This window comes from Bufo bufo, chromosome 4 (genome assembly GCF_905171765.1).
Source record: "Bufo bufo chromosome 4, aBufBuf1.1, whole genome shotgun sequence".
Lineage (NCBI taxonomy): Eukaryota > Metazoa > Chordata > Amphibia > Anura > Bufonidae > Bufo > Bufo bufo.
The window spans coordinates 464,235,046-464,250,213 of NC_053392.1; the positions used below are offsets into that span (position 1 = coordinate 464,235,046).

Consider the following 15,168-nt stretch of genomic DNA (forward strand, 5'->3'; position numbering starts at 1 on the left):
CTCCAGAGTGACGTCATTCTGGAGCGCCCCTGGAGCCGCACGGACTGTAAGTATACCGCTCTCCCGCTCCTACTATGGCAACCAGGACTTTAATAGCGTCCTGGCTGCCATAGTAACACTGAAAGCATTTTGAAGACGGTTCCGTCTTCAAATGCTTTCAGTACACTTGCGTTTTTCCGGATCCGGAGTGTAATTCCGGCAAGTGGAGTACACGCCGGATCCGGACAACGCAAGTGTGAAAGAGCCCTTAATGTGGCTTTTCTACCCTCAAAACACATCCACATGGCCTCCGGGTGCCTCGTTGTTGTTTTTTTTTTTTTTACAGAAAATGGAGAAGAATGCTGCAGGCTGTGGCGCCAATTCGCCACTGAATACGGACGGGCAATAGAATGCGGATGTAGCAACCGCCAGCATCCCCGTCCGCAGCAGGAGGATGAGAGGCGGAGCCCTGCACGCGCGCTCCCGCCTTCCAACTGACTGCGGGAGGACGCGCGCCTCCACCCCGAACTAGAACATTCTGTATTAGGCGTGCTAGTGCTCAGAGGCCACGCCCATATGCCGATGACGTTTTTACGTCCTTAACCCATTCGCCGCCGTGTAGCTATTTGTGTCCATTCTTTCAGTGTTTTCTAAAAACCTGCTTCCTTCTTGGTGGTGAAGGGGTGTATGAAGTGGGCGGAGTCTCGTGGTGGCTAAGCAGCAGAGGGGTAGCTCTTTCTCTGCGTGCTTAGCGAGGCGGTTGGAGAGCACGTTGTAGCGGGTTTGAGGCCGGGTGTGTGAACGGACGGCAGAAAATGGAGGGCCCGCTAGCCGTGTTCGGGGAGCGCAGTACCGGAGAGGCCGTCAGGAGCCAGAACGGTAGATATTCATCATGTCTTCAGGCCCTATAAGCAGGCCCGCCTGAGTCAGCATGGAGGGCCTGGAGAGTAGCGGTACTCCACACCGTCCACAGCCAGATACAGGATCCCAGTATGTCACGTGTGGCCTCAGGAGGAGCAGAGTGAGAGACCCTTATATAGAGTGAGAGACCCTTATAAGGCTACTTTCCCATCTGCGCGTTCCCCTATTGAGATCGGTCGTAGGATTTCAATACTGGAGAAAAACTCTTCCGTCTTGTCCCCATTCATTGTCAATGGGGACAAAACTGAACAAAACACAATGCGTTCTGTTCCGTTTGGTTGCGGACAGAATAGCGCAGCAAGCAGCGTTTTTCTGTCCGCGATGTGCTGCGGAGCAAGGCCGATCCGTCCTGACACACAATGAAAACCAATAGGGGCGGATCCGTTTTCTCTGACACAATGGTTTCAGAGACGGATTCGTCTTGGCTGTTTTAAACCTAATACAACCGGATCCGTTCAGAACTGATGCAGACGGTTGTATTATTATGATGGAAGCGTTTTTGCTGATCCATGATGGAAATTGTGTGAAAGTAGCCTAATTGGTGTTTTACTCCTGTAAATCCCTTCTGGGGTTAGGAGTCATGTGGGTGGGCGGGCTCTTCAGTGACTGGCAGCCTTCCCTGTTTGCTTAGGCCTTGATGCACACGACAGTGTCCTGGATCCGCACCCCATTTTACATTTTTTTGCAGATTACACACCGACTCATTGATTTCTATGGTTCCGCAAAACTGACATCGCATGCATGTCATCCATGTGCCGTCCATCCCGCAGACTATAGGACCGTTGTCTGTTTTGTGGACAATAGCCCTTTCTGTTAATGGGACTGAGAAGAAAGCCGATTGCACATGGACGGTGTGCAAGTAGTCACTGATAGGACCGCCCACATGACTCCTAAGCCTTGAAATGGCAAGGATTTAACCGAATAAAATATGAATTGGGCTGCGTTCACACCACCATATTTATTTGGAGACATGCAAAGCACGGATTCGCAAAAAGTACGGCTGCTGTCCATGTTGCATTTTTTTATTTTATTTTTTTACACATTTTTTTTTGGGGGGGGGGAGGGCGGGGCGGCCCACTGTAACCATGCCTATTCTTGTCCCCAAAACGCGGGGCCACAGATGAACGTGCTGGAGGGGGAGGCCTTCTACACCGGTCCTAGTCTGGAGTAAGATGCAGCATTTGTCTCCTCTTTGCCGGTCTGTGCGCTAGAAAATCAAATGTAACTTAGGTTTGTGCTATAGCGTATGGTAATTTGTAGGGGTGCACCGAAATTTCGGCAGCCGAAAATGCACCTAATCCACTTCGGCCGATATTGTTACATATCGGCCGAAAATATGGGGTGTGGGATTTGTCACCCACCATCTGCGGGCGGGCGCCGGGCGGGCGGTTTACTTTGTCACTGCATCTTTATTTTACCTTACAATCGTGAGGCTCCAGTAACTAACAACTCTGCAGGCAGAGCGGAGGCCGGCGTAACGTCACTTACTCACGTGACGCGCCTGCTCCGCCTCCTTCATTCATAAAGTGGGCGGAGCAGGTGCGTCACGTGAGTAAGTGACGTTACGCCGCCCTCCGCTCTGCCTGCAGAGTTGTTAGTTACTGGAGCCTCACGATTGTAAGGTAAAATAAAGATGCTGTGAGCAGCAGGGCCGGGGCTGTTATGGGTAGGGGGGATCGGTCTATGGAACTGCTATGGGGAGGGGGGATCTGTGCACTGCTATGGGGAGGGGGGGATCTGTGCACTGCTATGGGGAGGGGGGATCTGTGCACTGCTATGGGGAGGGGGGATCTGTGCACTGTTATGGGGAAAGGGATCTGTGCACTGTTATGGGGAAAGGGATCTGTGCACTGTTATGGGGAAAGGGATCTGTGCACTGTTATGGGGAAAGGGATCTGTGCACTGTTATGCCCATAACAGTGCACAGATCCCCCTCTCCATAACAGCGCCGTGCACAGATCCCCCTCTCCATAACAGCGCCACCCACAGATCCCCCTCTCCATAACAGCGCCACCCACAGATCCCCCTCTCCATAACAGCGCCACCCACAGATCCCCCTCTCCATAACAGCGCCACCCACAGATCCCCCTCTCCATAACAGCGCCACCCACAGATCCCCCTCTCCATAACAGCGCCACCCACAGATCCCCCTCTCCATAACAGCGCCACCCACAGATCCCCCTCTCCATAACAGCGCCACCCACAGATCCCCCTCTCCATAACAGCGCCACCCACAGATCCCCCTCTCCATAACGGCGCCACCCACAGATCCCCCTCTCCATAACGGCGCCACCCACAGATCCCCCTCTCCATAACGGCGCCACCCACAGATCCCCCTCTCCATAACGGCGCCACCCACAGATCCCCCTCTCCATAACAGCGCCACCCACAGATCCCCCTCTCCATAACGGCGCCACCCACAGATCCCCCTCTCCATAACGGCGCCACCCACAGATCCCCCTCTCCATAACGGCGCCACCCACAGATCCCCCTCTCCATAACGGCGCCACCCACAGATCCCCCTCTCCATAACGGCGCCACCCACAGATCCCCCTCTCCATAACGGCGCCACCCACAGATCCCCCTCTCCATAACGGCGCCACCCACAGATCCCCCTCTCCATAACGGCGCCACCCACAGATCCCCCTCTCCATAACGGCGCCACCCACAGATCCCCCTCTCCATAACGGCGCCACCCACAGATCCCCCTCTCCATAACGGCGCCACCCACAGATCCCCCTCTCCATAACGGCGCCACCCACAGATCCCCCTCTCCATAACGGCGCCACCCACAGATCCCCCTCTCCATAACAGAGCCACCCACAGATCCCCCTCTCCATAACAGCGCCACCCACAGATCCCCCCTCTCCATAACAGCGCCACCCACAGATGAATTTCATTCATGAAAAAGAATTATTAATAAAATCATTAAAAAAAAAGTATTTTAAAAGTATTTGGGCAAAAAGGCAGTTTCGGTTTCGGTTTTCGGTCAAGGGCATCCTGAATTTTCGGTTTCGGTTTCGGACCAGAATTTTCATTTCGGTGCACCCCTAGTAATTTGGCACAGTGATGGCAAAATTGTCAAATTTTTATTTTTTAAGTGCCATTATATACCGAGCTTCGAAATAAGACTGGAGTGAGCAGCTTTCCACCCGGCCTCGTGGGGCAGCTCCCCAAAACACATTACCTTTTCCCTGTGAGAATGGTCACAGACCGCCATGCGCAGTGCAGACCGCTCCGATTGTTGTAAACCGGATTCTACGTGCCCTTCACATCTAATATTTCCATAGAGCGCGTGTGCACCAAAACAGGATTGCCGTCGGCATACCAGCCGCTCTGCCATAGTCACCACAGAGGTTGGTGTCAACTTGTCATGTCACTGAAAGCGTCATAAAACAAAAGGGTGGGGGTATAGGGTATGTCTTTCCCTAAATCACCCTAGTTCTAGGCTCACACCCCGAAGTCGCTCCTTGATGGTAGGTGTGCTCGTGCCTAGGAGGCCCCAGATACGACTAAGTCCACAGGTAGTTGCCCAATACAAAATAAGCCCCAAAAAATTAAAGCAAAATGCCTGACTTGTCCTGTGGAATCTGCCTCCCTTTTTCTTCAGTGTGAGGCCAGGACGAGGCTAACAAAGGGCATGTCCTTATCACGGAGTCTGTTCAAGGTTTAGCTCCATTTAGTGGGTCTGTGGTATCCAAACTGAAAAACGGTGCCATGTTTTTTCCTGTGTGAACAGGGCCACACTCTCTTGTAAGGTGCACTATGCTGGGACAGCTGGGGTCCCCATTGCACTTCACTCTATGACGAGGGGGGGGGGGGGGGGTTAGTATCTTCCTCCTTTGTACAGGGCATATTTTATATCGTGTGCACCTCACTCTGGATACATCAGAAAGGACATGTTATTGAGGATATGTAACTCCCCTGTAATTCTTCTTTCAGTGATGGCAGCAGCATCCATTGCCAATATCGTGAAAAGTTCCCTTGGTCCTGTTGGTCTGGATAAAATGTTGGTGGACGATATTGGGGTAAGTGCACAGACTAGTGTTACTTCCATCTTAGTTCAAACATAGCCAAGCCCCATACTGAAAAGAATTGAAGTCCAACCCCAAAATCAAGGCTGGAAATGGTTTAAAATGAAGAAAGACACTCACCTTGTCGCTGCTATTCCGTGCCAGTGCTGAGGGTCCCATCTGCGCTGCTCCCGGTCCCCTGTGGACCAGAAATGTGACGTCCCATCCGTGGTTACATTCACTGATGAAGCCTTTCACTGGCCTCAGTGATGACATGTCCCAAAGGCCTCATGCACACGACCGTTGTGTGTTTTGCAGTCCACAAAACGCGGATGGCGTCCGTGTGCATTCTACAATTTGCGGAACGGCGCGGACAGCCTTTAATATAACTGACTATTCTTGTCCGCAAAGCGCGGACAAGAATAGGACAGGTTGTTTTTTTTTTTTGTTTTTTTTGCGGACCACGGAACAGAGCAACGGATGTGGACAGCACACGGAGTGCTGTCTGCATCTTTTGCGGCCCTATTGAAGTAAATGGGTACGCATCCGAGCCGCAAAAACTGCGGCTCTGATGCGGACCAAAACAACGGCAGTGTGCATAAGGCCAAAGTAGAACGTGACCACAGTCACGTTCTGATTGTGGACCTGTGGCTGCATCGGTGAATGTAACCACGGAGGTTAGTGACGGCAGTGGTCTTGGACCAAAAATTGTTTCCCGTCCCTCTTGGTCCACAGGGGTCCGATGGGAGCTGTGGTGCTTGAATGCAGGGCATCTGGAAAGGTGAGCGAGATTTTTGACCACAGCTTTTTTTAAATCTGGCAAGACAACCCCATTGAATTTAATGGTTTTGTATTAAAGAGGACCTTTCATGGGTCCAGACATTATAAATTAAGTATCAGGATATGTAGGGCATAGTGCAGGGATCTAACTGCACTTCCTATTTTTTCTGGACGCCTCTCCGTTCGCCCACAGTGGCCCCCGTTGTATTCTCCCGCCTGGTATGCTAATTTTAGCATCGGAGCAATGAGGAGGAGACTGAGTCTTTCTCCATGGGCGTCTCCTCCCTGGCTGTGACGCTCTCCGCTGCGATTGGTCAGCTGACATCCAGGGAGAAGGAGACGCCCAGTGAGAAACGGCGATGCTAAACTTAGCATACCAGGCGGGAGAATACAACGGGGGCCACAGTGGGCAAACGAAGTGGCGCCCAGAAAAAATAGGAAGTGCAGTTAGATCCCTGCACTATGCCTTACATATCCTGATATTTATTTCATGATGTCTGGACCCATGGAAGGTCCTCTTTAAAATCTTGCACTGTCAGTGTATGCAGCCCCATTTTAGTACCACGTCTTCTTTTCTCAGAATAAGTGGCTATGCTAATGGGGTAGAGCAGCAGCTGCTATTGTCTGAAGGGGAATGTGTGTCGGTCACCTTCTCCAATATGAAATAGCAGAACATTCTTCTTTCTGGGACTTATTTATTTATTTTTTGGTGGTTGCTGTCACACAAAAAAAAAGTGTATGTAGGGCATTTTATAATTTAATCTGACCGCGGTGGTTTTAGCTACAAAATAAAAGCCAATTCCTTCAGAATATTGGCGCCGAAATTCTGCCAGGAGCCGCATTGTTCCTGCCTCCTATTCTTTTCAATGGAAGGCGGTGCTGAAGTTCCCTTCTCGCCGTGGTCACGGCCGCTCCGCACTCTTCTGTGCTACCTGCTATTGAGAAGAATTGGATTATATTTCTGCAGGTTTTCTCCTTATTTGTCATGCGCTGTTCATACATTCTCTCATAGTCGCTTCCTTATTCTAGGATGTGACTATAACTAACGATGGGGCGACAATCCTGAAGCTGTTAGAAGTGGAACATCCTGCAGCTAAAGTGCTGTGTGAACTCGCCGAACTGCAGGACAATGAAGTTGGAGATGGAACGACATCAGTTGTGAGTTTTTATTTGTTTAAAGGGGTTTCCCGGTATTTGTATATTGATGGCCTATCCTCAGGAGCTCAGGCATTGGAAATGGTCACCGGAACTCTGCATAGGTGCTTCCATTGTTTAGTGCCTGTGCCTGCTATGCAAAAGCTTGGCATGGCTCATCTATGCCAGGCTTTAGGAAAGCAGCAATGTGCAGCCACAGGGGAATCGGTACTCCTATGCGCGGTGGTGTGCTGGAGTATGGATTGAAAGCAATATAGTCATCTGAACTTCCAGTTGCCTATATCGCATGGAAAACAACCAAAACAAATATATTAGAAAAAAATCATTTTAGGGCATTTGCAGTAAGTTTGAACAAATTTTACAAGTTTAGGTACGATGACCACTATGTAATGCTACAAAAGAAATGTCTAGCGGGTCTGGATTACCCCTTAAGTCAGACCAGTTTGATGTTATGTTGATTAGCTGATCTGAAGAAGAGTTCTCCATGTCATTGGACCACATTTATCAAAATTGTCTAAGGAAAAACTGTCCTTGTTATCGCCCAGAGACTACTCTGAACTCATGAGACATGAAAGCCATAAATTGTTATGGGTGCCATTAAAAAAAACACAAAGCCTAAAAAATTTGATCTTCAAAACCAATGCAAACATGTCTCCTCCTTTTGTACTTGTGTGACATAATAACTTTCAGGTTTAGTTTTGCTTTCTCAGATGTTTGCGGATTCCTATAGTGAGTTTTAACCTAGTCATTTCTGTATGTAGGTGATTATTGCTGCAGAGCTGCTGAAGAATGCTGATGAGCTGGTGAAGCAGAAGATCCACCCAACCTCCGTTATTGGTGGCTATCGTCTGGCTTGCAAGTGGGTAGTAGCTTCACTGCTTTGACAATGCAGTGGAACATTCTCCTTAGTTCCTCAACTATTTCTGTTTTTCTGAATTCGTTGTGAATGTATGAGGGGGTACATGTCGCTTGACAATTACAACAATGGTACACAGAACCCATGCCGTTTGTATGTCATGGGAACATTTTTTAATTTTTTTAACTAGTAACATAGGTGACCGCTTGGCTTTACATTTTATAGGTTTCACTTATCAGATGCTTTTATTGTAATTGCATGATGACCCCGTTTTAGTACCACTTCTTCTTTTTCTCAGAATAAGTGGCTATGCTAAGGGGGAAGAGCAGCATCTGCTATCATCTGAAGGGGAAGGCGTCTCCATCACCTTCTATATGAACTAGCAGGACAATTCTTTGTGATTTTGGAATTTTTTGCAGATTTTCCTAGACCGGATTCACAGCGTGATTTTGTCATTTGCAGGGTGAGGTGTATTTCCCCTGTAACTGGGGCTACTATGTCAGCCCCTGTCAAAGGAGAAATGTATAGAGGGGAGAAAAAAGACATTAAATGTCCCCGAGAGGTCTTGTATGACCTTATGGGGGAAGCAAAGTGTAAAATAAGAAAATAGTGTTTTAAAAAATAAATTCCACAATTAAGTAATTAAAAAAAGTTAAAAATAGAGAAAAAAAATTATAAAATAGACAGACATATTTGGTATCGTCGTGTCCGTAACAACCAGCTCTATAAAAAATATCACATGACCTAACCCCTCATGTTAACATCGTAAAAAATAAACTGCTAAAAAGCTTTTTTTTTGGTCACGTTAAATCACAAAAATTGCAACACCGAGCGATCAAATAGGCGTATGTCCCCCAAAATATTACCAAACTGTCACCTCATCCTGCAAAAAATGAGACCCTAACTAAGACAATCGGTCAAAAAATAAAAAAAAAACTATGGAGACACTAAAACATCATTTATTTTTGGTTTCAAAAATGCTATTGTGTAAAACTTAAATAAGAAAGTATACAAATTAGGTATTGCCACATCCGTAATGATCTGCTCTATAAAAATGTCACATGACCTAACCCCTAAGGTGCCAAAACGGCAATTTTTTGGTTACCTTGCCTCACAAAAAACATAATATAGAGCAATTAAAAATCATATGTACCCTGAAATAGTACCAATAAAACTGGCAGCTTATCTCCTAGTTTTCAAAATGGAGTCACTTTTTGGGAGTTTCTATTGTAAGGGGGCATCAAATGGGACATGGTGTCTAAAAACCAGAACAGCAAAATCTGCCCTCCAATAACCATACCGCACTCCTTTTTCTTCTGCGCCCTGCCGTGTGCCCTTACATCAGTTTACGACTACATGTGGGGTGTTTCTGTAAACCGCAGAATCAGAGTAATAAATATTGAGTTTTGTTTGGCTGTTAACCCTTGATGTGTTAAAGAAAAAAAATGGAAAATCTGCCAAAAAAGTGAAATTTAGAAAGGTCATCGCCATTTCCCTTTTTAATTCTTGTGGAACACCTAAAGGGTTGTTAACAAAGTTAGTCAAATCAGTTTTGAGTAACTTGAGGGGTGTAATTTCTACAATGGGGTCCTTTATGGGTGGTTTCTACTATGTAAGCCCCACAAAGTGACTTCAGACCTGAACTGGTCCTTAAAAAGTGGGTTTTGGAAATTTTCTTAAAAATTGTAATTGCTTCTAAAATTCTAAGCCTTCTAACGTTCTAAAAAAATAAAATGACATTTACAAAATGATGCTAACATAAAGTAGACATGGGGAATGTTAAGTAATAACTATTTTATGAGGTTTCACTTTCTGTTTTAAGAGCAGAGAAATTGTAATTTTGAAAATTGCAAATTTTTCCAAATTTTTGGTAAATTTTGGATTCTTTTATAAATAAAGGTGAAAAATATCGACTCAAATTTACCACTGTCATGAAGTACAATGTGTCACGAGAAAACTGTCTCGGGCTACTTTCACACTAGCGTTCGGGGCTCCGCTTGTGAGTTCCGTTTGAAGGCTCTCACAAGCGGCCCCGAACGGATCCGTCCAGCCCTAATGCATTCTGAGTGGATGCGGATCCGCTCAGAATGCATCAGTTTGGCACAGTTTGTCCTCCGCTCAGCAGGCGGACCCCTGAACGCAGCTTGCAGCGTTCGGGTGTCCGCCTGGCCATGCGGAGGCAAACGGATCCGTCCAGACTTATAATGCAAGTCAATGGGGACGGATCCGTTTGAAGTTGACACAATATGGCTCCGTTTTCAAACCGTTTGCATTATCATGAAAAAAAAAAAAAAATTTTTTTTTTTGTTCATGGTAATGCAAACGGATCCGTTCTGAACGGATCTAAGCGTTTGCATTATAGGTGCGGATACCAGACGGATCCGCACCTAACGCAGGTGTGAAAGTAGCCTCAGAATGGCTTGGATAACTAAAGGCGTTCCAAAGTTATTACCACATAAAGTGACACATGTCAGATTTGCAAAATTAGGCCTGGTCAGGAAGGGAGTAAATGGCCCGGATGTGAGGTGGTTAAATGCAAAGCCAAAAATGCCATGTAAAAACTTTAGTGAATTTGATCCACTATAGATTTTAAAGTAACATCTAGGCTAATGAAAAAATGTTTAACACCAACAGATCCTACTTGTGAATTTTGTGATTATATTTTTTATTTTTTTTGCTGCAAGAGGTTTTGAGTACTTTTTAACCAAAGCCAGAAGTGGATTTGAAAGGTATCAGAAGTATAAAGGAAGAACTTCTACTTCTCCTTCCTGCCTGATCCACTTTTGGCTTTCGCTGAAAAACATGCAGGAAAACTGCTCCAGGAAACCTACCCTACTATTAGGTCATAAAGAAAATTGTTTATTTAAATCCAGCCCATAATTTTAAACCGTTTTTGCATTTATGCTTTTTAAGGGGTTGCTGAGTTTTGGTAAGATATTAGATGTGAGATGTGTCTAGTTTTGCACAGTGGGGGGTCTGAGCGCTGAGTCTCTCTCGTATCAAGAGAGGCCCATAGGCTTCTATTAAAAAAGAGACAGCGTGCGATATGCAAGCACTTCTTATTCTAGTGATCGTAGGGGTCTCGGTGCTCAAAACCCCCACCAAGCGATCTCCACCATATAGAAAGCCTTACCAAATCCAAGCGACCCTTTAAATACTTGACAGATATTTCAGGAATGTTAGTATAGCGCCACCTGCTGTTTCTGTTGACCAGCTTTTCTGTGCCCACATCAGCAAATGTGCCAAGTACCTGCACATGTTCAGTCCTCGGGTATGTGAGTGATGTCTGGGATGTCACCCTTTTATCTAATGCTTTCTGTTCTCTCAAATAGAGAAGCTGTCCGATACATCACTGAAAACCTCACAATTAACACGGATGAGCTTGGGAAGGACTGTCTTCTTAATGCTGCCAAGACTTCCATGTCCTCTAAAATAATTGGAGTGTATCCTTTTCCATTTGTTAGCCACGGTCTTGGAAATTATTTGTGCTGCCTGCTTTCACATCGTTCTATCTGAATGAATTTAGATGGCAGCTACCTGTAAAGTCTTGAGAAATAACTTTGGCGCTGGGGGGGATTGATCTGAGGCTGAGAAAGGGACAAAGGTAGGGACAGTGACAGAGTGAATGCTGGGTGGTTAACCAACCCCCCCCCCCCCTCTGGACCCCTCTGGGATGAGCTTGGCTGCCATTAATGCCAAATAAAGAACTAAATATATAACATTCTTAACTTTAAATATTAGACAGCTATGTTTGTTCAAAATAACGCCTGTACTATTTGTAATACAGTCCTGATCGAAAGTTTAAGACCACTTGAAAAATTGCAAAAAATCATATTTAGCATGGCTGGATCTTAACAAGGTTCCAAGTAGAGCTTCAACATGCAACAAGAAGAAATGGGAGTGAGACAAAACATTTTTTGAGCATTTAATATAATGAAAACAACGAATAAACTGAAACAGGCTGTTTTTCAGCTGATCAAAAGTTTAGAACCACTTTAAAAATTAGTTTTGGCATGCTTGATGCAAGCGTTTCCATGAGGCGAGTGGGAACATTTCTCCAAGTCATGAAGACGGCCGCACAAAGGCCATCTACTGTCTGGAACTGTTGTCCATTTTTGTAAACTTCCCTTGCCATCCATCCCCAAAGGTTCTCAATTGGATTTAGATCAGGGGAACACGCAGGATGGGCCAAAAGAGTGATGTTATTCTCCTGGAAGAAGTCCCTTGTCCTGCGGGCATTGTGTACTGTAGCGTTGTCCTGTTGAAAAACCCAGTCGTTACCACACAGACGAGGGCCCTCAGTCATGAGGAATGCTCTCTGCAACATCTGGACATAGCCAGCGGCTGTTTGACGCCCCTGCACTTCCTGCAGCTCCATTGTTCCACTGAAGGAAAAAGCACCCCAGACCATTATGGCGCCCCCTCCACTGTGGCGCGTAGAAAACATCTCAGGTGGGATCTGCTTGTCATGCCAGTAATGCTGGAAACCATCAGGACCATCAAGGTAAAAAAAACTCATCAGAGAATAAAACTTTCTTCCACCTTTGAATGTCCCATGTTTGGTGCTCTCTTGCAAAGTCCAAACGAGCAGTTCTGTGGCGTTCAAGGAGACGAGGTCTTTGAAGACATTTTTTGTTTTTGAAGCCCTTCAGTCTCAGATGCCGTCTGATGGTTATGGGGCTGCAGTGAGCACCAGTAAGGGCCTTAATTTGGGTCGAGGACCGTCCAGTGTCTTGACGGACAGCCAATTGGATCCTCTGGCTCAGTGCTGATGACATTTTTTGGGTCTTCCACTTGACTTTTTGTTCCATAACTCTCTGGTTCATTTAAGAAATTCCAAATGACTGTCTTACTGCGTCCCACCTCCGCAGCGATGGCGCGCTGTGAGAGACCCTGCTTATGCAGTTCAACAACCCGACCACATTCAAAAAGGGAGAGCTTTTTTGCCTTTGCCATCACAACGTGTGACTACCTGACAGAAAATGACAATGAATCCACATCTTTGCACAGATTTGGCCTTTTAAAGGCATGTGGTCCTAAACTTTGGATCAGCTGAAAAACAGCCTGTTTCAGTTTAATCGTTGTTTTCAATTAATTGAATGCTCAAAAAATGTTTTGTCTCACTCTCATTTCTTCTTGTTGCACGTTGAAGCTCTACTTGGAACCTTGTTAAGATCCAACAATGTGTAAAATATGATTTTTTTTTGCCATTTTTCAAGTGGTCTTAAACTTTTGATCAGGACTGTATATAGCGCAGGCACAATTTTGTCCTGCAAAAATACAGCGCTCTAGATTTATTTTTATTTTTTTAATTGAAGCGTACTTTCTGTAACTTACCCCTAAGTCACTCATATGTTTGACCAAATATAGCCATCAAATTTTTAAGTTGAGAATTTTGTATGGCCCTGAACGATGTTACAAATATCCAAATTGCCCTTGGCAGCAAATAGGTTCCCCACCCCTGCTCTAGACGGTTAACATGGCCGTGTGCTTTTGAGATGGTTTGCTACTGTTGGTCTATTCATCTTCTTATCCTTGACTCCTTTGCTCAGTGACTGCGACTTCTTTGCTTCTCTGGTAGTTGATGCTGCACTTGCTGTAAAATATGTGGATCAAAAGGGTCAAGCCCGTTACCCGATAAACTCTATTAACGTGCTGAAAGCTCATGGCCGGAGCCAGAAAGAGAGTATTCTTGTCAATGGTTACGCACTTAACTGCATTGTGGGCTCACAAGGTGAATATATATCTATATAATCCCATGTTTACTGAAGATCTGTATCATAAAGTTGCAATGTAAATTACTTTTCTTTAAGACTGTAGAAATTCATAGAATGGTAATGGAAATCCGTTTCCAGCTTGTGACAGACTAGGTCATCCCTGGTTGACTTTAAGGATGTTTGAAGGAATCCGTCACCTCGGCATCCACTCCACAAAGCTAAAGTGGGATAGATTAAAGAGGTCAGCTGGGCTACAAACGTTGATGAGCAATCCTCGGGACAGGTCATCAATATCAGATTGGTGGGGGTGCGGGGAGTTTTTGTTCTGAGGATTGCTCATCAGGGGTTGTGGCACTGCTGTGTGTACCTGCACGCAGTCTGGTTTGTAGTGGTCGCACAGTCTGATTACAGCTGTTAGTTCTATTCATGAAAATAGGTCATCAATATCTGTAGCCCAGGCAGCCCCTTTGCATAGAGGGCATATTTTCAGATGGTGCTCAGAACAGGAGCATTGGTGAAGGAAGAGGCAGGGCTCCAGGTGGCGATCAAAACGGTCGCCAATGCGTCTTAAAATTTGCAGATGGCGACAAGACTTCTTAGTCTTGTCACCATTTGCGACTGTACCGCCGCGATCCTGCGCACGCAGCCTACGTTCTCTTCAGTAGCACAGTGGAGAAGGAAGGAGTCCCTCCCTCTCCACTGTGACGCGGCCGCCACTACCACCAATGGGGAGACAGCAGGGAGGAGGAGGGGAGGAGCTGTCGCCACTGCGCCACCAATGAATGTAAAACATAAGTATAGGCAGCGGTATCACAGACCCGGCCTCAATAACAGGGCATGCGATCCGCGGCAATTAACCCCTCAGGTGCCACAGATCGCATGCCCCGTTATTGAGGCCGGGTCTGTGATACCGCTGCAGACAATTGTATAAAGGAGTTTAAGAGGACCTTTCGTGGGTCCAAAGAATATGAACTTAGTAGCAGGCTGCATAGAGCGGCGCCCAGGGATCTAAGTGCACTTACTATTATTCCTGGGCGCCGCTCCGTTCGTCCGCTGTGGCCCCCGGTATTTTCAACATTCAGAGCAAGGAGGAGGAGACGCCAGTGTCTCTCCTTCTCCCTGACTACAGCGCTGTCCAATCACAGCGCAGAGCTCAGAGCCAGGGAGAAAAAAAAACTCCCTCGCTCTGCGCTGTGATTGGACAGCGCTGCTGTCAGGGAGAAGGAGAGACACTGGCGTCTCCTCCTCCTCCTTGCTCTGAATGTTGAGAAATTACCGGGGGGCCACAGCGGGAGAACGGAGCGGCGCCCAGGAATAATAGTAAGTGCACTTAGATCCCTGGGCGCCGCTCTATGCAGCCTGCTTCTAAGTTCATATTCTTTGGACCCACGAAAGGTCCTCTTTAATTACGTTCATTGGTGGTGCAGTGCGCCCCCCCCATTATCACTGGCCACAAGTCCGTCCGTCCCCATTATCACTGGCCACAAGTCCGTCCGTCCCCATTATCACTGGCCACAAGTCCGTCCGTCCCCATTATCACTGGCCACAAGTCCGTCCGTCCCCATTATCACTGGCCACAAGTCGTCTTCTTCTTCCCCTCCCCCCCCCCCCCTCCCATATTGTTATATGGTGGCCACAGGGTCCCATCCCCTCCAGTGGTGGCAGTGGCAGATTACACTGCTGGGAGTCAGATCGTTACCAGGACGCTACTGAAGCCCTGTCTATGTTCAGCTCCCTGCTGCTGTGA

General features: G+C 46.7%; 1 protein-coding gene and 2 non-coding genes across 3 annotated transcripts in view; all 3 read left to right on the plus strand.

Annotated features, from left to right (window-relative positions):
- Nucleotides 1-652: 652 nt before the first annotated feature.
- The window catches only part of TCP1 (t-complex 1), a 33,652-nt gene continuing 19,136 nt past the window's right edge, over nt 653-15,168 (plus strand). The window contains exons 1-6 of the mRNA XM_040429470.1: nt 653-858; nt 4,843-4,928; nt 6,723-6,851; nt 7,610-7,707; nt 11,037-11,147; nt 13,257-13,438. Of these exons, the coding sequence (XP_040285404.1) occupies nt 795-858; nt 4,843-4,928; nt 6,723-6,851; nt 7,610-7,707; nt 11,037-11,147; nt 13,257-13,438 (670 nt within the window). The 5' untranslated portion in view covers nt 653-794. The remainder of the gene's footprint in view (nt 859-4,842; nt 4,929-6,722; nt 6,852-7,609; nt 7,708-11,036; nt 11,148-13,256; nt 13,439-15,168) is intronic.
- On the plus strand, nt 6,240-6,375 carry LOC121000201. The gene has a single exon (XR_005778826.1). It is a non-coding gene; the product is annotated as a small nucleolar RNA SNORA29 (small nucleolar RNA).
- LOC121000202 lies at nt 7,968-8,101 on the plus strand. The gene has a single exon (XR_005778827.1). It is a non-coding gene; the product is annotated as a small nucleolar RNA SNORA29 (small nucleolar RNA).